We start from the raw sequence: 26,658 nt of genomic DNA on the forward strand, positions 1-26,658 counted from the left end.
AAAAATGACAATTTTGGCTGAATAATCTTATGATCCCTTTTTAAACCTTAACGGGGGCGCACTTGGATATTTCAGGAGTGCTTTTTTGTACTGCACTGTTGAGATTTACTTTTTTATTACAGCTAGAGGATTAGAGTTACTTTGTAGGATTTGGTCAACGTCAGGTATAATTTGTGTGTGTGTGTGTGTGCGTGTGCGTGTGTGAGGTTTTTGTGTTTGTGGATTAACTACAGGAACAGTGAAGTTGAGACAAAAGGGTTCGGAGTTTGAAGGCTCTGTGTGACATATTTAGGGAGCAAACGTTTTTTCCCACTATTTTTGTTAATTTCGCTTCCACCTTATTTATGCATTAACTCAATGTTGATATAATTGTAAAATATGTAGTTTTGACTTCATTGCGTTTTTCTGCTTCGACCGCATGCACGAATTGGAGACCGCACCTGTGGCCGGTGGAGGCGATGACAATTTCATCTCCATCTTTCCACGTCACCGCCTTCATCAGAGTCAGCGTGACGGAGCCGCTGGCCGCCGTCTGGGCCAGGTGGGTCCAGGGGACGGGAACGGGAATGCCTGCAGGAACAGGTTGTCAACAACGACGTGCACCCGAGGTGTCACTAATAATGACACCGCTTCAGGACACACGGCTCAAATGACTGACATCTACCACGTGACACAAGTATTCTGATCCTTTACAGTCATACAGCAATGTACAAATACTTTGTTTCTAGTCAAAATGGTATTTGTGTTATTTAATCTCACTATAAAAAGTGCACACTAGCCGGTTCCCCCTGTTTCCAACCTTTGTGCTAAGCTAAGCTAACCTCTAAATCTTCATATTTAGCGTACAAAAACATTGATCCTCTCATCTGTCTGAATGTGTGTGTGTTTCAATACCATGCAGGTCCAGCACTCCCTCTCTGACACCCAGCGTCTTGGTTCCATAAACCGGTATTTCAGGCGAGCGCATGTTTCCGTGGAGCGTGATGATGGCTTTGTGCTGGAATGGTGCCCCCTCCTGGCCGATCTGGAGCAGTCCACCATCCGTGATCAGGATGTTTTCTGCCTGCAGCTCGATGTCCGCTTCATCGAACACCAACGTGCCTCCTGAGGACAAAGAAACTGAAAGTTTCAAACTCCCCACTGGTGGCGAAAAAGGGCATTTACAATAAACATGAGGCTTCTTTAAGTTATTACATATCATCTTATTGGCACTAGCTATACCAAAACAATATTGAATTCAGAAAATACATACAGGTAAAAAATCTATCGTTTTTAGTCACTCAATCAATTATCTTTGTCACGTGAAACGATCCATCCATCAATCCATCCATTATCCTATATAATGTCTCCATCCCGGCCCCTCTTGATGTGAGGTGACACCACCATGCAGCCCACGGGATCGCGTGAGCTGCTATTTCAGTGACATGTCAGCTAAACATGTCCAAGAAATGTCAGGATGAAGTCCTCTGTGTACCTTGAATGAGGAGCATTTTCAGCACAGGGGTGCTGGTGTCCAGCAGGATGGTCTGGCCTTTGGTGATGATGGCAAACGAGCCCTTCTCGGGTGGAGACAGACCGCCCCACGTGAACCTGGACGACCACACGTCGACGTAGAAGAAGTCCGCCTCGTCCTGAAGAAAGAGGCGGATAACAAGCACGTGTTATCGAGACCCCGGTCTCATCGTATCAGGAACAGGCCGGGGGAGGTGGGGAAGGGGTGTGTGGGTGGGGGAGGACCGTCCACTCTCACCATGTTGGCGATGCCTCGGTCTCCGATGCTGAGTCTGACTTTGGTTTCCTGAGACTGTCGCTGAGAGTTGGTCACACAGATGACGTGTGTGCTGTTGGTGGACTGAACGTCACACACGGAGCCCGCGATGGTCACGTTGACTTCATTTATGTCGGTGCTGTGGAGCGGTCAATAGATATATGTATAGAAAATACAATAACATACTCTACTTTCACATTAAACCCTCTGGACTATAATGTACCAAAACTCAGTTAAATCCCACATGTATAATCAACATTTATATCATTTAATAGAGGATAATATAATACAATAACATGCTAGATAACAATATATATGATAAACTGTAATATAATATAATATATCTTACTTTAACATCGTCATATAACAATATATATAGTTTATAAACCATAATCAATTATAATATAACATACCCCATAGAGCACTCTATAATATCATACAACAAATTATGTTATAATAGTATGTTATATTATTACAAGCATATCATATAATATAACTAAATAGAATAAAAGGGAATATTTGTATTTTTGTGTTTCTATGGTGCTTCAATCTATAAAAGTACATGATATAATTATTAAGTAAATATATTTTTTCTGCTGTTAAATATTATGTGCTGTTAACGGGCTGCATGTGGACACATAACTGTACATTGAGGCCTTATCATTGGCACTACTGATGTGAATATTTATGGGAATACTAATATCGTTTGTGTGCAAAACAAACAAAGTATATCTAAAATCCCTTCGGGCCAAAAGCAAGAAAAGCTCTGCGCATTGAACCCAGAGAAAGGAAACAAAGCAACAATGTGTGTAACGTGAGTCGGGCGACCTGATTGTTCACCAACGATCCGGGGCGCGTCCCTTCCATTCACCTGAAACCGGAGCCGCTGATTGTGAGCCGGGTGCCTCCGGCGGTGCCTCCTCTGCGCGGAGAGACCTCGGTGATCAGCGGAGTCAGCTGAGATTTGTAGACGTAGCCGTCTGATATGTTGACGGCACCCAGCGGGTTGATGACGGCGACCACGCAGCTCACCTCGGACTGCGCGTCTGAGAGCGTGCGAGACAGCCGACAAGGAAAAGGGGACATGAGATGCGTGCTCAGAGATAACCAGCAGCCTTAAGATGTCTTATCGTGGCTGTCAAGTCATTGTCCTCCGTGTCATGCCTGACATTGTCTCAACATTCCTCTCAGAACATTTCAAATCCGGCTTAATGAGCCGAGAACTGAACATATCACAAACTGGCAGGAACGCATTCTTTCCAAAAGAAGAACATGAGAACCCTGGTTAACCTTTAGTAGAACAATGGAAAGCTGAGAAGATCGATGAGAAGGAGCCAACTACTAAGTCAAATAACTGATACATATGTGGGTTTTTGGGACGTATAAGAGCGTGTGTTTGGTTTCAGAAATTAAGATGAAATTGGTCACTGTGCTTCCCGTAACAATGGCAATATTACGTCCTTCTCTTTTTTGTTAACCCGATTTAAAATGGCCACAAGCTCTCCACAAGGTCAAACTTTGCCCCCATTACCAGATGTACTGTATACATTACATATTGCTGCATTTTCTTGTTAATTACTGTCTCATTGAAGCCTGTTTGGCAGCAGGGTCCTTTCTTCTCGAGACACAATTCTTCTGTCTCAATGATAAATTCTTCTTCAAATATTTCAACTTAAAAGTTTTGAATCCTCCTGCTACATTGGACCGAAGGTGGAAGACAAAGGACGCCCACCATTTGAGATATAGAACTGAAACTATCGACAAACTGTCCCGTCGTTGTGTTTAATTGTAAAAACAACGCTGAACCGAACTCACCGTTCATGGACGGCGAGTGGCAGTCCAGGCGGGACGATGTGGACGTCTCTCGGCGAACTTCACAGTCCTCCCCGCAGATCGTCACGGTGGCGTTGTGCGGGTCGAACCCGGAGCCCTGCACCGACAGCAGAGCACCGCCGCCGTAGCTCCCTGAGTCACAGTGGGAGGGAGGACGGATTTATTAATATCAAACTGTGTGAGTCGTGAGGACGAGAAAAGAAAACGAGGACAAAGACACATTATTGGAAATGCACACACAACCACGCAAACAAGAAATAGATTGGATGGGATACCCTGGTTGGGACGCACGCTGCTCAGAGTCAGCTCGTACGTGAACTCGACGTCCGACTGGGCGTGACCTTTGACCTGGTGGTGCAGCGCGACTGGGTAGGCCCCTCCCGGGTTGTCCCCCGCCGTGCACTGGACCTGCGTGTCGGAGACGGTGGACACGGCACAGAGGACGTCGTTTATGGTGACGGAGACGAGCTGGGAGTCGCTGCCGAATCCTGAGCCTGTCAGCGTGACGGTCGCGCCGCTCGGCCCTGTGGGAAATAAACGCCGGGCAGGGTTAAAACTCGTCGTAGGAAAAGGGAAACACGCACGTGCAGGCTTTTGTCGGGCGGGTCCACTGATGTATGTGTTACTTTAATTATGATGGCTTTATTGTTTTTACTGAAATTGTTGCAGAAAGCTTTAGAAGTTCTCTAAACTTTCAACTTGAAAACGCTGAGAATAACACACCCAAGTAAAATAATTGCTGCTTTTGAACCCTTAAGCTTGCAGTCAAAGATTATGCTTTTGAGTTGACTATAAAATGGAATAAACATGGTCAATTTGTGCTTTTTAAGTTCTACTGCTGTGTTCCATATAAACGGTGAGAACATAAGCAAAGCGACAGTAATTACATTTTGTGAGGCTTTGTTTTGTTTTTTTGTATTCCCCTGTTATAAGGGTGAACAAATGCCATCCCAAACAAGGAAACAAACTCTCCTCCTGACCAGTGTAACCATGGTTACAGGATGCAGTGGACCGTAGTTACCAGAGCTGGGGCTGATGGAGCTGATGGCGGGAGTGTGGGCTGCGGAGTAGGTGAAGTTGAGCGGGGGATACCGCACCGAGAAGACCTGGACGTCGGCGGTCACCAGCCCCTCGCCGCGAGGAGGCGTCAGGCAGCGGAGCAGACTCGCCGTCACCTCCTGAATCTCGCAGGGCGAGCCACCGACCGTCACGCTGGTGTTCCCCACCGCGAAGCCGTTTCCGGTGAAGACCAGAGGGGTCCCTCCAGCCAGGCTGCCCGCGTCCCGGTTGAGGGTGGCTCGGGCACGGCTGATCAGGGTGGCGGAACCGGACGCAAGGCCTTTACTTCTCACGACCACTCTGACTTGGTGTTCGCCCGCGGGCAGGGCGCTTACACTCAGCGTAATGTCGCCGTCAGTCACGGCGGTGACAGCCAGCTCCGAGGTGCCGGCGAAGACAGCCACGTCGTCCACGCTGCTGCCAAACCCTGAGCCGGAGACGGTGACGGCGGTCGGCTCGCTGATGCTGTCGGGGGAAATGCTGGAGACCGTGGCAGTGACGGAGGAAGAGTACTCGAAGGAGCAGTTTGCACGACAGGAGCTCTGGATCCGGCCCACGCGGTAGACGGCATCACCGGCCTGCGGCTGAGAGGGAGCGGTGTCGCAGGTGATGTGAGTGTAGTTGGCCCACACGGCGGCGCACGGCTGGCCGGCCACAGTCACCTCCCCCCCGGAGAAGCCAGAGCCGCGGACGAGGAGCCGCGTGTGGCCGTTGGGGCTGCCGACGGGAGGCGAGACCGAGTCGACCACCGGCAGGACCGCGAAGCGCCGGCCGAGCTCGTTCGGCGCCGCGATGATGGCGCTGCCCAGGTTGTTGACTCTGACGGCTACGGGCAGAGCGACACCGATGGCAAGTTGGCTGTCGCCGCTGAGCCGACAGTTGATCTCAGAGAGAGAGCTGTTGATCACCTGGCAGGGCTCGTCTCCCACCGTCACCTACAGGACGAGTCAGACGGACAGACACAGGACACGGAACTCAAGGCTGAGGAAACAGAACCATTGAACATTTCCATTTGGGATCTAAACAGATCGATATTCAAGGCCGTAAAAGCCCTCCTGCTGACCTCATTAGCGCAGGCGGTGTCGCTGAAGGCTGTGCCCTCAATGTGGATGACCTGGTGGTATGATCCCTGGTTGGGAGAGATGGAGTGGACCGTGGGGGTGGAGCAGGCGGAGGCGCTGAAGGAGAGGCCGCCTGAGGTCACATTGGTCTGAGGGCACAGTGGGGAGGCGACGCACTGCGGGGCTGCTCTGGAGACTCGACGAGAACCTAAAGGGGGGTTGGGGGGTGGGGGTTTGGCACAGTTTGATCCCATGAATTGTCTTTAATTTGACTCGGACCTCAATTAGCTCCAATTACATCCTCTTAAATACGTCAAATAATAATGACTACACCTGTACGTAGATTTTACAAGGTGTCCAAATCAGATCACATCAGATCAGATGATATCAGATCCTTAAGGAGCTCCCCAAGTATTGTTTGTACTTTTACTGGAGGACCAAGCTCGCTGACTGAGACCGTCGTGTCCACATCTATTGGTTTACCTCCTGCCACGTGTCCGGCCTCCATGCCCCCCACGCTGACAGAGACCCCGCTGCTCCTCTCCTCCCGGGCCTCGGCTTTCACCACTCCCTGCAGGCTCCTGCGGTTGGCGGCGTCTATGTAGCCGCTGCTGTAGTAATACACGCCGGGCGCCGTGAAGCGGTAGACGAAGAACCCTGAGGGGGGGGGGGGGGGGGGGCGTTCAAAAGAGTTCAAAAGCACTGAACCGTATATGACATTGAATGATACGTGGCGTGCATTCGTCCCTCCCGCTTTTTAAAAGGTGTGACACGACGCCATTCCTCCCATCACGCATCACAACATCAGAACATCGCAGGCGCCTAAAGACTTTCAGTGAAGGTCGATCGTGTTGCTGTGTTAATTAAGTGAAGCTGCAGTCTTGGAAAATAACTAGAACTGAACCGACGACTTCAATGGCATTTCTCTTCATCCAGTAAGAAGAGTGAACAAGGACCATAATGCAGTTCAAGAAAGTATGAGCTGCAATTATTATTACCATTTGCATTTTTCTTTACATCCTTTAAATCTACAGCCAAGCTTTTGTTGTTTGCAATGTATTTATTGTATTCATTTTAATGGAAATAGCAATAAGCTAATTGACATCTGTATTCCCAGGGTAGGAAAAGGAGAATAACGACTAATAATAATGTTTGTTTTTTTCCAGCTCCCTTCTTGGATAGTTCTTGCTTGAAAAAGGAGATTTTAATATCACTTTTATCTGATTAATCAAAGGAAAAGAAGAAGAGAGAACTAACATCACAAAATAAAGCTTCCCTGGCTCGCTGATGATCTCGAACGGTAAAAGCAGGGCAGGTGACTCCGTATTCTACCTTTGGATGTCTTGGTGTCTCCGCTGTAGAGTGGTCCCCCATCGTAGGTGGTTTCACTCGGGCTGGAAACACTGAGGATCCCGTAGGCGTCTCCCTGGAAGACCGGGGCCTCCCAGCGCCACATCACCGTGTCTCCGACAAACACCGTCAGTGAGGAGGGATTCCACGCATACCCCTGTCCATAAGCTGGAGCACACACGCAGTGAAGTCTGACACACAGAATTACCCACGAGAAGGCGTTCATGCCTCGCTAACCTATTCTAAATCTTATCTAATTATGGAAAAATGGAGGTGTTTGTTCATAACATATTATCTGGACGCGTGATCCTCTTGCTGTGGCATTCTGTTTGGGCCAACTCAGATTTAATTTGACAACTGCAGAAAAGGACCGTGACCGTAAACGTACTGCGGTGGGATCCCTGGTTGGTGACGGTGTGGGTCTTCTCCTCCGACCGCAACACACACTGCAGTTCGTTCTCCGAGGCCGCCTTCACTTCACACTCCGCTCCTCCTGTGACGTTAGCAAACCAACACGGGACATGTGTGAGAAACCCATACGAGCCCTGAGGGGCGGGCGCATTACCGTGCAGCTTTCCCATATATTCGCACGTGGTTACATCGCTGTGGATCGCCCCCCCCCCAGCTCGTTCCCCCCTCCACTGTTTGTTTGATATCCAGTTCCACGGATGGGATCGTGTAGTTGCTCGTGAATGGTTGCTGGCGGGGCTTATTGCCGTGGTTAGTAAGTCTGTTTGAAATAGCTGCGTCTCAACTTTCTTACCGATGGAGATTTTATTGTCCGAGGTATTGTTGCTGAAACCAGACCCAGCCACAGTCAGCATGGTTCCTCCCATCAAGGAGCCGAGCTGTGGGGAGACGCTGTAGATTTCCAGGATGTACTCAATGGTGGCGTTCACGCCGTTGCTATGAAAAAGCAGAAAAGATATGTGAATTTATAAGTGGGATAAGAGGGTTTACCTCCCATAGTTGTATCATTGGCCTTTAACGTGTGAACATTTTGAGGTCAGCCTAAAGCATTCCCTTTAATCAAACATACTGGGTAGTGTCACATCATTGTTCATGTATTGTGCGTTTTTAAAGGGGAACGCATCCTAAATTAAGAGCTACTCTCTCAGGTGACTCCCTGTGAGCGTACATCCCCCTTTTTTCCCTGTGAAAGGTTATTTTTTGGGGGAGTTTTTCCTGATCCGATGTGAGGTCCTGGGACAGGGATGTCGTATGTGTACAGATTGTAAAGCCCTCCGAGGCAAATTTGTAATTTGTGATATTGGGCTATACAAAATAAACTGAATTGAATTGAATTGAATTCCAAGTCTCTTAACTGTCGTTTCCTCACTCCTCGGACGAGGAAACGACGGCCATATTGCTTTGGGACGGCCATATTAACGGCCGTCCCAAAGCTCTTATTCTGCTCTGAGGAGGGAGGAGGGAGGAGGGAGGAGGGAGGAGGGAGGAGGGAGGAAACAACAGTTAAAAAACTTGGGATGTACCCCTGGAGTTTCATACCAGAGTGAAGACGGATCACAGATTAAACTCAAGTTATTTATATGATTTGTTTTCTGATTCACCATCTGTTTAAGATATATGTTCATTGTAGGTCTGAACAACAAAAGGACCACAAACCACTTTCTTCATTTATCAAAAGAATGTTCTTTTCTTGATCTCTTATTTCCTTCTATAACATTTTTGTTATGGACACAATTAAAGTCATAGAGAGCTGGAGAGAGGAAACACTTTTTACATAATGTATCGTCCTTTTCATTCAGTCACTCCTGAGTTGGGTTTGATGAGTTATTTAAGTTTAACCTGAAATATTGAGCCTCAACAATGTATTCCAGTGTTGAAGAGAAACCATAATGGCATTAAGGGTTATTTTATAATGAGGTCACAATCAGAATTTCAAAATCTGTGTCTGTGCTTTAGTTTGTGTTTTCTTTAATTGTTTTGATAGAATTCAAATGACAAAACTAAGAGTAGATGAATGAAACATGAAATGTTGCAGTATGCTAACACTGAACAATACGCCGGCATTAATATCCCACAATGCACTGCGGTACAGAGTTCATAAATACTGTAGTGTATGTGACATCAAATCACAAATAATAACACTTTATATCATCATATTTATCTCCATATGCAAACACTGAACACCGAAAATTAATATCCCACAATGCATTAGGATACGTTCACGTGACAGTGTACAGCTACGTAAATTCCGGTATTGCGAAATACAACGTGTAACGAAAGTACACATATTGAGCATGTGGTGCATGGTATGCCATTTTGGAAACGGGAAATTAATGTGAGACTGTGTGAATTTTGTGAGCCGACAGAAGATTTGTTTACTATATTTTATATTCTATTGTAGCGTTCTCACTTCACATCTTTCCCAATCCAATGTCTATGGAGCAGCACCCCCCCCCCCCCTCCCTTTATCCTCGATGACATCACACGTTTGAGTTTTAAAGCACTCTAGTTTTAGGATTTGGGAGAGAGTTGTTCACGTTCTCTAATATTCTGTGACCATAGGAATAATACGTATGAATTTTGCAAATGGGCCCAAAGTTCCACTTTTTCTAATGCTAATAATGGCTTTACATAAACTCATTTACATTAACTACATTTTTTGTTTGTGTATGTTTGAAAATCTGAAAACATCAGGGGACACTTTGTATAATATAGCTCTCTTCACGCCTTTCTGGCATGCAAGAAATAATATTCACAACTGCCGACCCAACCGGGCATTCATTCAGCCGGTACGTAACGGATGAACTGTTGCCCGAGTGACAACGTCTTTCACGTTTGCTCTACCTTATCTGGGGGTTGTCATTGTTTCCCAGCCGTACATCCACCTTGTGCGTGCCGGGCGGCAGCACGGGGAGACGACAGGTGACGATCGCCGCCGCCCACTGCACCGTCTCACACTCCTCGCCGCCCACAAACACAACGCTGTCGTTGTCCCGGCCTCCCAGGTTTGAGCCCTGGATGGTGAGAACCTCTTGTCCTACAAACAAAGCATTGAGCGAAAAGAAAAAAGAATTGGCAACAGATCTTTTTTCCTTGGAGGAGCTCCTGTCACTCAAGTGCCAAGATAATTATCACTTGTCGCCTGGTTAAGTGAGCGCCACAGACACTGCAACACCTTTTGTGTTGTTTGTTATGAATGTATTGGAAGACGTGGTACTCTCTCATGCTCAGATTCTCAAGATTTCGTGAGCACAAAGGTCAACAACAGAGAAAACCTGCAAGTCAACATTACAGGGCACAAAAGAACACCACTAACGAGGTGACAAAAGGTTGCGAGACGTGACGGTGGATTAACTTGTCAACTCGAACATCGTGCCATCCCTGTTCCCTTCAGACACAGATATAATTAGAATGAAACATTATGTTCCTCAAAAATAGAAAGAGCCCCTATGTTGACTATTAGTTATATATCGTCTGCTTTCATAGCAAAGCATAATGTTCCTGACAATTAAAAAGTAGTACAAAACATCTTCCTGAGACTAATTCACTTATGACAAATGCCTTTGATACAGTGCCTTTAGATAACTAGTGATTTGTTTTGCCAGAGGAAAATAAGCTATTAACTCTTCATAACAAAGTACCTCACTGAAAGGTGATCAAATGCATGAATACCTCCCAAACTCACCAATCACAGTGGTAGTGCGGGGACTCAGGCCTGAGATCTGTGCTGTGAGCTTGTCATCGTAGGTGAAGGAGCTGCCAGCGGTCTGACTTGTGTTTCCCACCATCACGGTGACGCTCTGTGATCCTGCAGTCCCCTGAAATAAGTAATGTTTTTATAATATATATATATATTATATTATTATTATTATTTATTAAGAAATAAGTCAAATAAGTGCCTTATTCAGAGCTCAGGCTATTTGCACACTATTAGTCATAATAAATAATTTGTACAAATGAATAAATAAATTGAAAAACACTTCCACTTTAAAATGTAATGCATGTTCAATAAAGCTTTGTTGTTAAAGCAGTACTTAGTCTTGTATGACCAGCAGCGCATAATGGCTAATACTAGCGTATGCTATCCAACTTAAACGATATCACGGAGTCCGTTTTCTGACCTTCTGGCTCGTCTCTATCTTTAAATTACAAATTCAGAGCATATTTATACACGGCTCTCATCATGGCGGCTAGAAGCTAACGGAGCTAACAAGCACGGACATTGCCAACAACGGCATCAGTGCTTATGTGTGCCGACATACAAGAGTGTCTCGTGAATGCTCGGTGTGTGAAAATGTGTCTCCATAATAAACCGTCGGGACCCTTACTGCTGGCGTCCTGCATTGCAGCTCAGTGTCACTGGCCCGAACCACCGTGCACTCGTCACTGCCGACAGTAACCGCCGCATTCTCGTTGAAGCCGAAACCTGTCACCGTCAGCACAGTGCCTCCTGAGGGGGAAAAAAAAGCAGATAATGGTTACACGCAGTTGTATTCGAGAGACGGGGATTCTGCTTCAGATTTTTCCGATGAATAAAGACACTTCCACAGATTGGTTTGAGTGACGTCTCACCTGCCACGCTTCCGGAGAGCGGGCCGAAAGAGGAAACGATGAGTTGGTAGGTGAAGAGGAAGACGTTGCCTCCGGAGGAGCGTGAATCCCCCAGGGAGGGGAAGCTGACCAACACGGGGTAAGTACCCGCGCTGGCGCCGCCTAGTCTGCACACCTGAGTGGTTGCTGAAATACCATTCAAAGTGTGGTTTAACTCCTTCCATTAGATAACAAACAGCCGGGATACAGTCTTCGCTCCTGAAATCTTCTTTCACTTACCGGTGATCTGCTCAACAAGGCACTGGGTCTCTCCCACAAGGATGGAGGCATTTTCACTACTGAAGCCGGTGCCGGTGACAGTCAAAAGAGTGCCGAGGCCATTGGATCCTGAAAGTCAGCGATATGTTATGACAGAGAGAACCCTCACCACCATCGCCATGTTTTACACAAAAGCTGAACATTCACTCAATCTGGATATTATATAGTATACTGGTTTTGAATATTTTACACATCAAATAATAAAGGCGTAAAAATCAATCAATAGGTAATAATAATAACTCAATAATATTTCAGAGACAGGACACCTTGAGATGGGCTGATTCCAGTCACAATTGGAGTCTTGTCCTCGGACCATTCATATCCACAGTCGCCAGAAGACTTTGAGGGAATGCCGTTGATGAAAACCTCCACCTGCGAACATGATAATCCCCAAATGACATAAGAAAACGACACATTGTGTCCCTACCAACCACAAACCAACCACAAACCAACGCCCTTGCACTTCCAGGTACAATTACTGCTGCAGAATAATAGAGGTCTTTAGCCGTCAGTCTCTTCAGTACAAAGCAATTATTCAGTAGCGTGCAATCATTTGTGTCCATCCAGCCGCATCGTGCAACGCGACCAACAGAACTCGCTCTGCAGAATTTTATGGCGGGACACGACACACTAAACCAGCAGCGACCAAAACACATATTTGACAGACAGATGGTGGTGAAACCCAAAACCAGATGTGCCGGAGGCTTCTTGAATCTCGGCCATACCTGTGGTTTGGGTTCCCAGACGCGGAAGTAATCTCCTGTCAGGCTTCGCGTCAACAGGCCTCCCTTCTTCTTCTCCTGCGCAAAAACAGCTGCGTTTTGGCCCACGAGCGACGAGCCGACCACCTGCAATGACAATAAATCCACTTCAGGACTCCGGACGGCTGTTTTCTTCACGCCTGAAAAAAATGGAACTGAAGACATTCGGCACGAGTAGATACTGCTGATAAAACTACTACCAACACCATGCCTACTGTATTACTACTAGTACTAGTACTGCTGCTGTGGCTCCATTACTACTGCTGCCACCAAAATGACCAAAGGAGAGTGTGACCTGGATCAGAGGCTGGTCTCCGGGTTTGGTGAGCCACTCGACCTTCCACCTGGGGTCTCTGCAGCTTCCCAGCCTTTTGACGCTGACCTCGCCCATCCCCGCGATTCCCTGTAGAGCGTACTTCAGGTCCTCCTCGCTGATGTCCACCGACAGACCTGAGAACGAGCAGCGGCCGTGTTAACACACTGCAAAAGCCATTGCTGCGTACTAAGTACATTTACTCAAGTACTGTACTTGGGTTGAATTTTCAGGTACTTGTACTTCACTCTCATGCTTTTCTTATACCTTCTGCTCGGCCTCCGTAGATCTCCACGTCGAAGGTGCCGCTCAGAGGAGCGGTGGCTCTGTGAGGGCGAGTGACGCTGACGGTGGCGGCTCCGTCCCGGAACTCAGCCGCGTCCTCGCTGCTGTTGGACATCTACGGAGGTGGAGAGGGAAGGATGGAGGATTAAAAGGGACTCTGACATCAGGTGCTGTATGGCTGGATGTAAGTTGATGTTATTGGTCTTACTCTGTACGGAAGATCAAGATGTGGAACTCATTTTCATAGTGCAATTGTTTGTGTTTTGAGCTTTGCATGTATTTGACTCTTTTTGAGTTTTGTGTATTTGTATATCTAAGGCCAGGCATAGAAAACTAGCTACGGCTTTAAGTACTGTGGTACAGTATGTAGCACTGCTCCGCAGGTGAAGCATGACTCTTTAGCATGACATTGATTTGTTACCTGCAGAAAGCCAACTTCGAGCAACGGGAAACCGGAGGCACATTCGACTGGCCTGGCTTTGATCTCGTAGCTGATCCGTGGGGCGGTCGACATGTCTTTGGCGACAACCATCTCCTCGAAGGAGCGGCCGGAGCTCTCAAAGGGTGGAGGCCTCCTCCTGAGGGGAACGGCTGGAAGAAAACAACGCACAGGAACATATTGAAGGCAACGAAAAGTATTCACGGTTGTAACGGGGGGGAAAAAAAAGACGCGCAGGAAAGACGGAGCGGAATGTGATCGGATTGCACTTCCAAACGTTGACGGTCAACAAGCAAATCAGAACTACGATCAAGCTGCGTACCGTTTTCGTCGTCTGCGGTCGGACGCTTCCCGATGTGAACGGCGTCCACGTAGAAATCCCCCCCGTCTTTGTAGAGGTCAAACTCCTGCAGAGCGTAATTGCCTCCGATGTATTCCGTCTGCAGGGAGCTCTCCAGGTCAATGCATTTGTAACTCCATCTGCCACGAGACAACCACATTCAGAAGCTGCGACTTTGCTGAGAAGTTTGCACATAGTCGAGAAATGAAATGTACTGACTTTTGGCCCTTAGTGAAGAGAGTGCTGATCTTTGCGGTCTCGGACTGGGTTTGGCCTTGGCTGTCGCGGTAAGTGAACTTCATTCCAACTTCATCCTTCAACATCCCCTTGTATGCAAAGCAAAGCTGCAAGGGGAAGAAGAGGAAACAAGTTGCATCCATTGTTCATTTACAGTATGAATTATAACCGTGTGGACCTTGAATGAAGCAGTTGTGTGTTTTACCGTGGGATACTTGTCCAATGAGACGGGTCCGTAGCTGCCACCAGACACTTTGGTGTAAGTGTGCTTGAAGAGGACCTCTGCGTTCTTCAGCGACCACGAGCCGCAGAAAGCAGTGTTTTTCATTGGAGTCCCTTCCTCAGCGCTGTCGAACTGGTGCAAGAAAGCAGAACACTGTGAGAACCTCAAACTCCAAATCTCACCGAAGCTCTAACCACTCTGAGCCGATTCAAAGAAGTTAAAGGAGGGTGTCAAAAAGTCTTTTTTTTTTAGCGCGGGCACAGGAAACGCTTTTATTCGTTTGCATCTTCAAGGCGTGAACTCAACGTGCAAATGCTCGCCACATTTTCTCCAAAGGAGTGTGTTTATTTGTCCCCACTGACCTGAGAGTTGTCGCCTTCAAAGTCGTTGAAGTACTGCACATCAGTCCCACTGGTCAGGACCTCCGCGGGACACTCAGCTTTCATCGTGTCCTCCAGAGCCGACCGCACCTGTTGACGACGGCACGAGTCGGAAGTGAATATTGTTTCTACACAGTACAGGCAACAACCTCAGTCCAAAAGGAGAATCTATTTTAACAAACTGTGAAATGAGATCTTATTGAGTCATTATCTGAGGCTTGTAGAAGCTGACAGAGAGACACACAACAGACCTCAGACTCCGTTGCATTGAAGGCGATGGGCTTGGTGGGGATTCCCCCCCAGAGCAGAGTGAAGGTCTTCATGTTGCTTATCCCCTTCGTAACCTCAGCAACGGTGACGTTGGTGTCAGAGCCAAAAACCTCCCAGTGTAGAGGTTTGAAATCCCCTGCAGTCAAACAAATAATAATTTATAGGATTAAGGTCAGTGTTGGAGCTATTTAATTGATATTAGTATTTAGTTGTTTTATTGACAAGTAGTATTGTTTAATCATTCAGGTTGTTTGCTTATTTAGGTTAGATGTTTTGATATATTAGAATAGCTTTTTTCTTGTGATAGTTTTTAGTTTAGTTTAATTCTTTATTGTTGTTGTCTAGATATATTTAGTCTTTTGGTTGTTCATTGGTTCGTTAATTGGGTAACACTGTGGACACCTGTGGTTATATGTAGGAGTAGGCAGGTACAGGACCAGCATGCACCTGGGTAGGCCTATGGTTTTTTACCAGCGCAGGAGAGGCAGCGTCAGGAGTTCCTTTGTTCTTTTGTTTGTTTGCTTGTTTTGTTTAGTTAAATAAATTATCAGAAAAACGGAATCCTGAATGGACAATGCATTCATTTGGCTGCGTAAACCACAAACCCATGGTGCGTCAGTGGCAATTTGATTTATGTTTGTTTTTGATTTGTTGGACAAATGGCCACTACAGTCAGCAACACAAATGCATGTGACTGAAGTATAACGAGCACTTTTCCGTCTCTTCATACCTCTGTCAGAATTGAATGTGACCAGGTAGTTCGATCCTCGGCTGTCGTCCTGTTTGGTGACCTGGACCGTGTCGGGTTTGATGGTCCAAAGGCCGTTCAAGGAGGCCTCCACCACATCAGCTGAGGCGGTCACTGGAATCGGTCCTAGAAAAAAGTAAAAAGACGAAACTTGCGAACAAACATAATGGCTGCTACATACTGCACTGTGGATTTATTAGACCAGAGCAGGTTGAGGCTTTTCCTTTTGTGGCTACCGATGCTAAACATGTATGCAGTTGTGTGTAATTACGAATCTGCATCACCCGCCCTACTCTGCCTCTGATTGGCTCATACTTGTTGCCATCGTTGGTAGGGTTGGCATGAGGAGAATGATTGGTTAGGGTTGGTAAGAATATCAGGGTAAGCCGATCAGAGGCCGAGTAGGGCGAGTCATACCTTTTCGCCACATTGTGTTTCGTAATATCGCTGCAGTTGGGATATTTTAAGGGTTTTAAAGTTCCAAATACAAATGCAACAAATAATTATTTCTTAAAGGAATCAATTGTTCAACGCATTACCTGTCTTTGCGTCTCCATAGCCCAGGCTCAAGAAGGTGCTCCCGCAAAGATGGCTGGCACAGCCGCTGCTGACGGTCACCTTCTGGACCTCTTTGACTGCAGTGACATCACTGGGCCAGGAGTCAAAGGTCACCACCTGAGTAACAGTGAGTGGGAGCAAATGTAAGGTACAGAAGAGAGAAGCGGGTGTCTTTGTTATACCCACCTTGCCTCAACTGGTTATATTCACTTCAAAACGACTTCTAACAAATCCTGCAGGAGGGGATTTTAAAGAACAGTGTATATATAGATCTATCTATAGATCTATATATATATATAGATCTATATATATATATATAGATACAGATACATATTATTTCATATATACAAAGCAGAGAGATGCATTATTTCTTGACCAGGAGCAGTGACTTTCTTGGATAGAGCCAGCTAACTTTCCCCTATTTTCAGTCTTTATGCTAAGCTAAGCTAACGATAGCTTCATACTGCCTGAAAGTGGTGTCGATCTTGTCATGTAAGGAAACATCGAACCATTCCTTTAAAGGGGAGCTGAGAAGATAATCTGGGACGTGCTGTATTTAAGGAGCTACAGGTGAGCAACATGGTGAGCAACTACGTACCTGTTCCTCATCAAACACGTCATATTTAGCCACGATATTCTGGACCTCATTGACCGCATCGTCCGTCTGGTCCTCTGTAAAGGGACTCTCCTCTTGGAACAAGGCCACGTTGAGACTCGCAAGATTGCCATATTCTTGATGCAGAATTTCCATGTAGTAACTACAGGAAAATGTGTTTTTATGATGAAATACAATGTGCTATGAACTAGTGAGTGGATGTTTTTTTAAAGAGGCATTAAGAGCCATTAGGATCATGTACTTACGGTGTTCCTTGCTTTAGATCCAGCACTGCAGACTTCTGCGATTCCATTCTTGTGAAATCGGTGACATATTTTGTCTGGTATGCAATTTTAACCTAAAGTTAAAGGCGAGATATGAGGAGTTCATCACAACATAATAAGATTAATAGCAGGTGTTCTTGTGATGATAACAGTAGGCGTGCTTCACCTTGTCTTCTGGGCGGCTGGAGTTGCTGAGGTAGAGCTCACATCGGTCATCACAGTGCAGGTACATCGTGTAGTTGGCGCTGGCTGGTGGGACGAAGAAGCCTCTGGATCGTGAGGTGAAATACTCGAGTTCAAGCAAAAAGACGTGGGGCATGGAGTCGATCCACTCCGTCCAGTATCCAGTCGTGCTCTCATTGTAGCTCAGAATGTCAGTCAGGTATCTGGGTCGTGTCTCGTTCCACACCTCCATCTTCAAGCCTCTTCCACCTGGATTAAGATTATCAGATTAATCAATGAGGGAACCAACAAAAAATTAAAAAGGGAACAGTTGGATCATTTGTTTTCAGTCTTATTTTCAAGCTAAAAATAGCAATGTGTGAATGTGCCAGCTTTTCGTTGGCGTATATGATAGTAAACTAAATATCTCTGGGTTTTGGACTGCTGGTCCGCCAAAATTAAACATCTTGCGACGCCATTTTGGGTTCTCTGAAATTATAGTGGGCATTTTTTAGAACTATTTAATGACATTTTAGAGACAAAGAAGTTAATCCATGAATCGAAGAAATAATTCATGTTAATGTTAGTGGCAGCTCTTATTCAACCGTTACAGTACAAATGGCCACACGATGAACACGGTACCTTTTTGCCTCCTTTTGCAAATCCTTTGCAGAATGTAACGTTAACAGAAGTCTGCTCAAGTACTCTTTTGCACAACTGCATACTTAAAATGAAAACCTTTGAATCACATGAGCGCTGTTCTTGATAATATAAATGCTTATATATCGTTATAATGTTATGCTTTTGTCAGGCTACTCAAATTCAGAATAACACATAGAGGGTGAAATTTGTGTCTGGGAATGTGCGGCTGTCTCGTCTTGGAAACAACACACCCGAATGTCATTGACTAGTCTCATCGAAATGTTGACTGGCCTTGCACCTCCTTGATCGCTCAGCACCGATCAGAAATTAAGATGATGCATAACCTGTGACGAAATCTGTGTATGAAAAGGCCGGGTTTTCCGGTTCTGGGCCAGAGCTGTTGGGACTACCCTGGCATTGCAATCTCAGCCTATGCTTTGCTTGTGATCAGAGAAATAAATCTACCAGAACGAGAGAAGTTGTTGGCTGAATTCTTCCAAAGGCTCTTCCCATGCAGACGATGCTGAACGACACTAACAGTCTGAAACTCATCTAAAAGAAAGACCAGTAATTTATGCTCTCACTGTTTGATCTCAAGCAGCTAGATTGACTGAAGTATATCTTGTTTTAGAAATCCATCAGCGGCTGTTCAATCAGCTGTTCAATCAGCTGTTCACAGCAGCTCTACAAAAGGTCTTACATATGATTTATGATCTAGAATATGTGCTCTAGTCACAGTCAGATAACAGGATATCTGTACACAGCACATCAAAGTCCTCGATCCTTGATCAACTGTGCCAAGAGATGGTGACGACGAGATCACGTCTTCTGTTGTTGGGCAGGCCGGAACGCGTTAGATTCCACCAGCGATGGAGACGTCAAGGTGTTACGGCTTTGTTCGGATAATGGGTTAGCTTCAAAAGACCAACAGAGGAAGAGGAGGCGGGACCTCACCTGGGTAGACTGTCATGTTGTCGTTGTTCATCTCGTGCTTCGCGGTCCTGCACGTGATTCTGTCGTCGGACACAGTCTGGATTTCACAAGGCAGGCCTGAAGGGAACAAAATATAATCCCAGGAACAGTTAATATTCTAATTATGTACTCATATCCTTTGTCATCATCTGATTTATGTACTTTGGTCACATTTATCCTTATACCTCCACTTACCTTGATTATTTGTCACTTTATTATTTCTTTTTTATTTCTTTCTTTATGCATTCTGTTTGTTTCAGAATGAACTTTGTAGTTACAAGTTACTTTGTTTTCCAGTGTTCCAGTGTAAATTAATTTAATTTAGCAAATGGTGGTTTTCAAACGAGGGCTTGGAGATGATTGACAGGACAGAATAGAATAATCTTCCCTTTTTAAAATTTCCATCTCCCCTGGTCTCGGAAAATAAGCAGTTGACATACAGTATGCAACAAGTAGATTTTGCTTTAAGAGGCAAAAAACAGTCGATCCTTATTGTGTGTGCACCGGTGTATTTTCTAGGTTATTTATCTATACTTTACATATCCTCCTGTTGCTGTTGTGACGCTTCATAATCTACTTTATTGAGGTTGAGGGAAACAATATTCAGGAATAGAAATGCATTATGTGAGCTCTGCGATCAGGTATCATTTCCCTCCGAGTTGGAAACTTCCATTAAATCCCTGAAGTGGTTGTTTAACTCTAATGTGTATTTCAACGTAGATTTCTCTGGACGGTTACAGTTCCACATGCATTACCAGTCATATTTCACTCTTATTGGAGTCTTAAAACCCTGATGACGAATATAATGTGAGAAGACTTTGTGTTGATAATGTATCATCCGCATTCTGTATCTGGTTTATATCCCTTCCTGGTGACCTTGAATTCCGTCGTTTAGTTCATCACGGTGTGAACATGTGGAAGAAAAGATTTAATTTGATGATGATTGAGCCTAAAGAAATATTCAGAGAAAGTGACACGCAAGGTCTTGTGAAAGACTTGTTTTGTCACGGTCTGCTGAGTCTCTAAGCGCTCGGGAAGATTCTTTTCTCTAGCCCAGACGTTTTCTTTTGTCAAAAGTGTCAAACCGCTTCTGTCTGCGCTGAAAAGGATCGTCGCCATCGCACGACTCGAGGTCCCCACCGACGGGCGGGGTTCTGTTTTTGGCTGCGATGCAACACTTTGTACCGCGGTGACAACCGTATCAGAAGAGTCGCGCCGCGGTGTGGGAAACGGGCCTCGGCCGATTACCTCCAACGAGAACCCGTGCTGGCCGGTCGGTTTGGTCGAAGTAGCGGCCGTGGATGGTCAACAGGGTTCCGCCCATGACACTGCCCGCCGCTGGCGAGACTCCTGTCACCTCTGAACAGGAGACAAGACACTCAGGTCACTGTAATGTGAATAAATACGGCACAGGAAGTATTTTGTTGTGAACATCTTTCTGGGTGTCGTACCTGCAAAGGTCTGAAACATGGAGAGCTTGCCCAAAGCTGAAACCCTGAACAGCTTCTTTGCCGGTAAACTCCTGAAGATCGGAAAGAAATCCATCGATATTCGTACAGTTTTTTCGGGGAATAACTTTTGTTGAGCAAAACAATTAATTGCCAGGAAGTCACTCTTTCTAGCTTGATATCAATGCATTTTCTTTTTTTCGTCAAAGGGTGTAGGAAACTTGGAGGTCTTTCTGAAACCATCAATGTATTTAAACCTTAGCTGACGTTACAGAGGAAAGACATTCTGTAATAATGAATGCTTTACCTTCCAAATTCACTATCCAGAATGTACGTCAAGTTGTGATGCCCTGTCGGAAATAAAACCAGATGATTAAAGGACAGTCTTTACCAAGGGTGGGCAAACTACGGCCCGTTGGGCGTTTTGATCCGGCCTGCCGAGTATTATGAATTATAAATTAGAGTAAAGACCGCTGTAACGCTTTGTACTCTCGGGGCTGCGCGTGCGCGCTCCTGCAGCAGAACACGGCAGGTTAAAGAACGCCGTCACGCTTTCTGCTGCAGGAGAGAGCGCGCACACAAACAGCCTGAAAGAGCAATAAATGAGCATTAAGAAACATCGATGCTGGTCTGTTGCCGTCATCGTGCTTCAGGAAACTCAAGCCGGGAACGGAGAAGCGTCACCGGGCTGCGTGCCGTGCTTTCTGCTGGCTGCGAGTCCAGCCTGCTGCTCGCTGCTCACGTCCACCCAAAAATGTGCACACTCCCCTTGGGGCTTAGCCCCCCCTTTTCTTGGAATCCTACAAACGCCCCTGCTCTCCATCCATTTGAAAAGTCAATGTGGCCCCTGAGCCAAAAAGTTTGCCCACCCCTGGTCTATATGGTCTCAAAATGTACCGTTTTATTTTGGAAGGCGAGATACCTCAGGCAAAACATTGTTTTTGCTTTATTGCTGATCAATTAAGAGATTTTGGTCTATTCAGTTTCCATAACATGTCCTCTGAACCGAAAACATCCAAAATACACATTTAGATGTTTATTTGACCACTTTTATATTTGCGTCTAGATTTCTCCTCAATTCATCAAAAGTTACCGTTTACGTATTTAAACATAATATCTCATAAAGCTTGTAATACAAAAATAAATAGTCTTCATGCCGGTAATCAACTGGAGAAGTTGCATGGCAATATCTGTTGGTACTTTTCTTTTTACCCTATTCCCCTGTATGTCTCCTCTTAAATAAATATATATTCAGAGCGTCTGAGAACAGAAGCAGCTTACCGACGTACGTCCCCGTCATCCTGCAGCTCATGTATCCCCACCAGGAAGACTCGGCGTCCAGTCGGAGGTTATATCTGCAGAAAACATCAGAGAAACTTATAATACTGTGTTTATATTTTCAGTTTTTTTCTTCCGTCAGTTTTATTGAACATGAACTTCATCACACGAAAGACTTCTCGGCTGTGAGACACACCATGACCTGAATCTTTAGGTTTATTGTCACTAGGTGATAGATAGACACAGTAAACTTACAGTTCGTCTGACTCCGGCTTCAGCAGCTCGCATGGCATCCCTCCCATGTAGGCTCTGGAACAAGCAAGAGCCTTTTCACTGATTGATCACAAGACGGGCGTCTAGTTTATGTTTCAGGAGTAAGTATAGATCTTAATATGGAATTGCCAAGAAGAAGATGTGAGTTGTGGTTGGGATCATTTCAACTGTTTCTGTTTTCTTCAGCCTCCACTGGTGGGTCAGTCAGTCTGCCTTCTTTCATACGATATTGACAGGATGTCACCAAAAAAGTTGTTAAAAGTGCGCGCTTGAGTGAGACAGAGTGCTTTACAGTAACGTGGACATTTTGAAAGTACACCCGTTTCCCTTCATACCTCAGGAACCTGACGTTGAGGCCGTTGGAGCTCTTCTCGGTGTTGCTCCCGTACACATTGGTGAAGATCCGTCCTCGTATGGTCACCAGGCTGCCTGCAGGGGTTGGGAAGCGGGTTTGAATACAAAGAGGGGTGGAAGGAGTCGGACTCAGACGGATTCTGCAGAAGTAAAGGACCGTGTACCTGGGGGCCCGCTGGATGGACTCAGAGAGTTCATGGTGGGCGTGCGAAACCACACGGACTGAGAGAAGTTAGAGTGGGAGAAAAAGACCAACGTTAGGATCTGAAAACAGGACTGCGAGGTCAACCAACTTGACCTCGTCGGGCCTCCCTGTTGCATCAACGTACATAGACGGTGCAGTGGTGTCCGTTGAGCGCGCCTCTGCACAAGCTGGCATCGGGGATGGGGACGCCGTCCACGCTGACGCGCACCGAGTACCGCCCATACGGCATGGCTCTGTGTGTGTGTGTGTGGAAGGGGGGGGGGGGGGGTGTGAGTCGCTTTAGACAGATATACACATGAAGTACATTCACTCAAGAGCTCCGCGGGATCTGGACGCTACCTGGTGACACACGTGATCCGGCTGCCGTGCGTCGAGTCTCTCTCCACGTCGCAGGGGACCGACAGGGTGTTCGACACCAGGAACACCCGGTTGCCAAAGGTATCGTCTTTTGGATTCAGCTGGAACTGTCTCTCCTGGGCAAAACCTGCATATTCGTGGTAAAGGGTGTTTTTTTAACTTTCTGGATGAAGGAGTCAATAAACCTCTGTCCGACTGACGGGCATCCTGCTCAACGTTTTAGATTAGGAGTTGACTCACAGTTTAGAAACAAACTATAACTTCTTGGACGTGTAATTTCTCCAGTTGCACCCCGTCCCATTCCCATGTTACGTGTCTGTAATCAGGCTCTTACCGCTTCCTTGGATCATCACCCGCGTTGCTCCATTGGCGCTGCCTCGGTGTGGAGTTACGTAGTCAACGCGCTGGGCACCTGCAATACACATCCAATAATATCATTATGTATTAATATAATACATACGACCGCCCACCAATCGGTGCAGTGGGCGAGCGGTGACTTAAGGACACGTGCGCATATTAAAATTTTTTTTTTCAATGTGATGAACTTCCATAAATGCGGTACTTTGGGAGCGGTTACTTACTGCAGCTGCACCAAAGGAGGAGGAGGAGAGCCGCCGGCTTCATCGGGGACTCCATCGCGGAGCTTTCCCAGAGACCCCTGCTGTGTGGTGGCGTCGCCCTGGCTTTATCTGCATGGATCACCAACAGCGCTGTCATAGAATAATAAATGTAAAAGTAAAAGTCTCCACGTCAGGCAGAATTGGACGTATTTCAAGGCTCTTTTGTGGAGAAAAAAAATTCAAGAATGAAATCTGAAGGAACATTGTTGAAAGCCCAGACATCACAAGTGAAGAAACACCATTTAGATTTGATGCAAACACACATGGTTATTATACAATTATAGCCACATAGAGATCAAATAAGCTTTTTATTACAATGTATAACAATCTCAAAGCGTCGACGAGATTTAAATCCTCAAATTAAAAAAATGTGATGTGAAAAGGAGTAAAGCCCACCTGTTGAACACGAGTGTTACCTGCTGAGAGTGTGTGATGTTCAGGTGGAGAGAGACACACACGCAGGCTCTTTATACTGCTGCTCGGGGCTCCGCCTCCCACCTGCAACTGGGAGGAGGAGACTGTGGAGATCAGCTTATCCTGCTAAGCATTAACCTCCCCCACGTCTACATCTGTGGCTGAGATCACACCAGTTAGTGGGTACATCTGGGTCCACTAGTCTACGGGATGAAGAGCAGAAGTGAAACAGCCAAAGTGACTCAGTAGGTCATAGTGATGAAAAAAAAGTGTGTGCTTTTAAGGAGATGCTTCAGTGAAAATGAACTTTCTTTTTTCAAGCTGCAGTCCTGTATCACACTCCAATATATTGCCGACTGCAGCTCATACACACTGGCACGAAACGTGCCTGTTTCAAACAGCTGTTGTCTCCGAACCTCCCTCTGGACCCTGTGTGAAACATAATGTGCACAAAACACACGCAGTGTTGGCCATGATTATGACGAGACCAACGACGCAAGCAGAACGTGGTTCAAGGGTTGGACAAAACAGCAGGAACACGTGACGCTGTACTTCAAATGTAACATATTGGTGGTATACCTTCTGTGCTGTTGGAAATGTTATCATGTCCCACAAACTAATGCTAATTCATTCACACTATAGGTATTCATTTCATCTAAGTACAACCGTTTTGGCCTTTGTTTTTGAAAGACCAATCAATCAGAATACTTGCTTCCATTCAAAGGATGAAGTATGAAGTATTTACGGCGAGGGACTTTCCAGTTTCAAGTTCACGCTTAAGTACAGTTAGAGTAAATGATGTGATGTGTGGGCATGGGAGGTTAAACACAATCCCAACGATTGCAGCCTATTGCAACACAACATTTTGCAACAACCGCACAGCACGGCGACTCCTTACAAGGTACGGATGTATTATTAGTTTGTGTGCTGAACAGACAGAAATCAGACTACTGCTGTCACGTCCGTGTTAATCATCGCCAGATTCGATCATGTTTAGACTTGAATCCAACCCTCCTACATAGAGCGTAGAGTTACATCACTAGGTGCTTCTGCTTTTGCCATCAGAGCCCCTTGACTTTGGAACGACCTGCCTGAGGGGATAAGACTAGCAGAATCAGTAGCTTCTTTTAAATCACTTCTTAAAACCCATTTTTATAGAACTGCTTTTAAGTGATGTCCTTTTATGCAGTTTCCCCTATTTTAGTTTGTATGTTCTGCTTTATTTTGTATTTGTAATGTTCTATTCCTCTATTGTGTTCATTGCCTCATGTATTTTCTGAAATGTTTACTTGTATTGATGTTATGTTTTTACCTTGCTTATATGTAGAGCACTTTGTAAACTCTGTTTTTAAAGGTGCTATATAAATAAATGTATTATTATTAATATTATTATGATCACTTCCTGTATGAACAAACCCTGACCCCTCCCCAACGCCACTCAGGGATGAATAGTCTCAGGCTCTCAGAGGTGCTAATGTGGCTTAAAATGGGCCTTTTATTATTATAAGAGCTATGGAGAGCTGAAGTTCTGAAAGGCTGTAGATCCATTAAAAATAAAAAAGAAGTTATTGTGACAGATTTACATGAGGAAGCCAACAAAGGGACCCTGACTAGCTGATGAGTGAGAGGAACATATTAGGGAGGAGAGAGAAGACTGTTTGGGTTATTAATAAAGTGAGGAAATGAAATCATTATTACTTCTACATGATGTCACCATCCCTCCTCTCACAGGATGTTTGCATGACGACGGCCCCGGAGCGTTGCAGTGTTGCTGAGTGCGTTGCAGATGTTGGTGAAGGTGCTCTTAGTGGCTGCTGACCTCTGGAAAGCGTTCGCCCGACGTTCTCTAAAAACTCATGCATCACCTGACTGTGTCCTCGGGCCTGTGAGGAGTTAGCGTGTGTGTGTTGTCCTCCTCTGTGTTGCATGTGCCTGATGTTTCTTTGCATTATAGTCTCTTTCTTCTTCGAGATGTAAAGTCATGAAACATGCTCTACGGATGAAGTGGCCTGGCCTTGGTTGCCTAAAGTTGCATTTTAATACATAAGAGTAGGAGGTGGTGTGTCGCAGATGTTTGGCTTACGTCACCTCACATGTGCCTCTGGGGGAGAAAGAAGTGTTGTTTTCCACACTAGAGCCTCACGAGGTGTTTGCGATAAGAAGATAAAAGGAAGCTCTGCCGTTGTTTGTCTTTCTGATACTTTTAGCTCAAGCCATCAATCATGTTGTTTGACAAGAAAAGACGAGGAACGCCGTCTTTATCCTGGAAACTGGAGTTTTTAGTTGGGTGGCGTCACAGGATGTGGGCGGAACTTCCTATTGATTTACTTGAATTAAGATGAAACATAACAACTAATGTTGGTCTTTGTTGTTATTTGGTAACTTCTCATGAATTTAAACAGTTAGCATAGGGGAGGGGGGAGTACAACATCGGCAAGTAGATTCCTGACACAAGTGGCTGAGGTTGAACCCTCTGTAACCTTGTTTATATATATATATATATATATATATATATATATCTCTGAAGCTCCCGCACCAAACTAACAGTCTCAAAAGTCTAATCACCCTGTAGCTGTCAGTTCTCTCTGAA

The 26,658-nt window shown here is 45.7% G+C and overlaps 1 protein-coding gene across 4 annotated transcripts in view; it reads right to left on the minus strand.

Annotated features, from left to right (window-relative positions):
• Nucleotides 1–24,185, minus strand: part of LOC117738725 (fibrocystin-L-like) — a 38,861-nt gene extending 14,676 nt beyond the window's left edge. Inside the window, exons 1-46 of one of the 4 annotated variants that reach the window (XM_034544800.1) lie at nucleotides 24,071–24,185; nucleotides 23,616–23,744; nucleotides 23,369–23,446; nucleotides 23,017–23,161; nucleotides 22,802–22,910; nucleotides 22,637–22,694; nucleotides 22,454–22,547; nucleotides 22,101–22,154; nucleotides 21,849–21,922; nucleotides 20,875–20,917; nucleotides 20,571–20,641; nucleotides 20,368–20,478; nucleotides 19,102–19,197; nucleotides 17,510–17,775; nucleotides 17,326–17,417; nucleotides 17,063–17,222; nucleotides 16,446–16,581; nucleotides 15,889–16,032; nucleotides 15,140–15,294; nucleotides 14,871–14,978; nucleotides 14,491–14,640; nucleotides 14,268–14,392; nucleotides 14,031–14,188; nucleotides 13,691–13,860; nucleotides 13,252–13,384; nucleotides 12,967–13,121; nucleotides 12,636–12,758; nucleotides 12,177–12,282; nucleotides 11,872–11,979; nucleotides 11,614–11,778; nucleotides 11,370–11,491; nucleotides 10,727–10,859; nucleotides 9,886–10,078; nucleotides 7,835–7,977; nucleotides 7,460–7,564; nucleotides 7,054–7,239; nucleotides 6,205–6,378; nucleotides 5,724–5,929; nucleotides 4,623–5,595; nucleotides 3,877–4,125; nucleotides 3,584–3,733; nucleotides 2,640–2,814; nucleotides 1,751–1,907; nucleotides 1,475–1,631; nucleotides 895–1,104; nucleotides 441–570 (exon numbers count right to left, since the gene is read on the minus strand). In XM_034544800.1, the coding sequence (XP_034400691.1) occupies nucleotides 441–570; nucleotides 895–1,104; nucleotides 1,475–1,631; nucleotides 1,751–1,907; nucleotides 2,640–2,814; nucleotides 3,584–3,733; nucleotides 3,877–4,125; nucleotides 4,623–5,595; nucleotides 5,724–5,929; nucleotides 6,205–6,378; nucleotides 7,054–7,239; nucleotides 7,460–7,564; nucleotides 7,835–7,977; nucleotides 9,886–10,078; nucleotides 10,727–10,859; nucleotides 11,370–11,491; nucleotides 11,614–11,778; nucleotides 11,872–11,979; nucleotides 12,177–12,282; nucleotides 12,636–12,758; nucleotides 12,967–13,121; nucleotides 13,252–13,384; nucleotides 13,691–13,860; nucleotides 14,031–14,188; nucleotides 14,268–14,392; nucleotides 14,491–14,640; nucleotides 14,871–14,978; nucleotides 15,140–15,294; nucleotides 15,889–16,032; nucleotides 16,446–16,581; nucleotides 17,063–17,222; nucleotides 17,326–17,417; nucleotides 17,510–17,775; nucleotides 19,102–19,197; nucleotides 20,368–20,478; nucleotides 20,571–20,641; nucleotides 20,875–20,917; nucleotides 21,849–21,922; nucleotides 22,101–22,154; nucleotides 22,454–22,547; nucleotides 22,637–22,694; nucleotides 22,802–22,910; nucleotides 23,017–23,161; nucleotides 23,369–23,446; nucleotides 23,616–23,670 (6,905 nt within the window). In that variant the 5' untranslated portion in view covers nucleotides 23,671–23,744; nucleotides 24,071–24,185. Of the gene's footprint in view, nucleotides 1–440; nucleotides 571–894; nucleotides 1,105–1,474; nucleotides 1,632–1,750; nucleotides 1,908–2,639; nucleotides 2,815–3,583; nucleotides 3,734–3,876; nucleotides 4,126–4,622; nucleotides 5,596–5,723; nucleotides 5,930–6,204; nucleotides 6,379–7,053; nucleotides 7,240–7,459; nucleotides 7,565–7,834; nucleotides 7,978–9,885; nucleotides 10,079–10,726; nucleotides 10,860–11,369; nucleotides 11,492–11,613; nucleotides 11,779–11,871; nucleotides 11,980–12,176; nucleotides 12,283–12,635; nucleotides 12,759–12,966; nucleotides 13,122–13,251; nucleotides 13,385–13,690; nucleotides 13,861–14,030; nucleotides 14,189–14,267; nucleotides 14,393–14,490; nucleotides 14,641–14,870; nucleotides 14,979–15,139; nucleotides 15,295–15,888; nucleotides 16,033–16,445; nucleotides 16,582–17,062; nucleotides 17,223–17,325; nucleotides 17,418–17,509; nucleotides 17,776–19,101; nucleotides 19,198–20,367; nucleotides 20,479–20,570; nucleotides 20,642–20,874; nucleotides 20,918–21,848; nucleotides 21,923–22,100; nucleotides 22,155–22,453; nucleotides 22,548–22,636; nucleotides 22,695–22,801; nucleotides 22,911–23,016; nucleotides 23,162–23,368; nucleotides 23,447–23,615; nucleotides 23,745–24,050 lie in introns of all 4 variants that reach the window. The other 3 variants (XM_034544799.1, XM_034544801.1, XM_034544802.1) reach the window with 3 other exon arrangements.
• Between the last annotated feature and the right edge of the window lie 2,473 nt (nucleotides 24,186–26,658).

Source organism: Cyclopterus lumpus, chromosome 11 (assembly GCF_009769545.1).
Source record: "Cyclopterus lumpus isolate fCycLum1 chromosome 11, fCycLum1.pri, whole genome shotgun sequence".
Taxonomy (NCBI): Eukaryota; Metazoa; Chordata; class Actinopteri; order Perciformes; family Cyclopteridae; genus Cyclopterus; species Cyclopterus lumpus.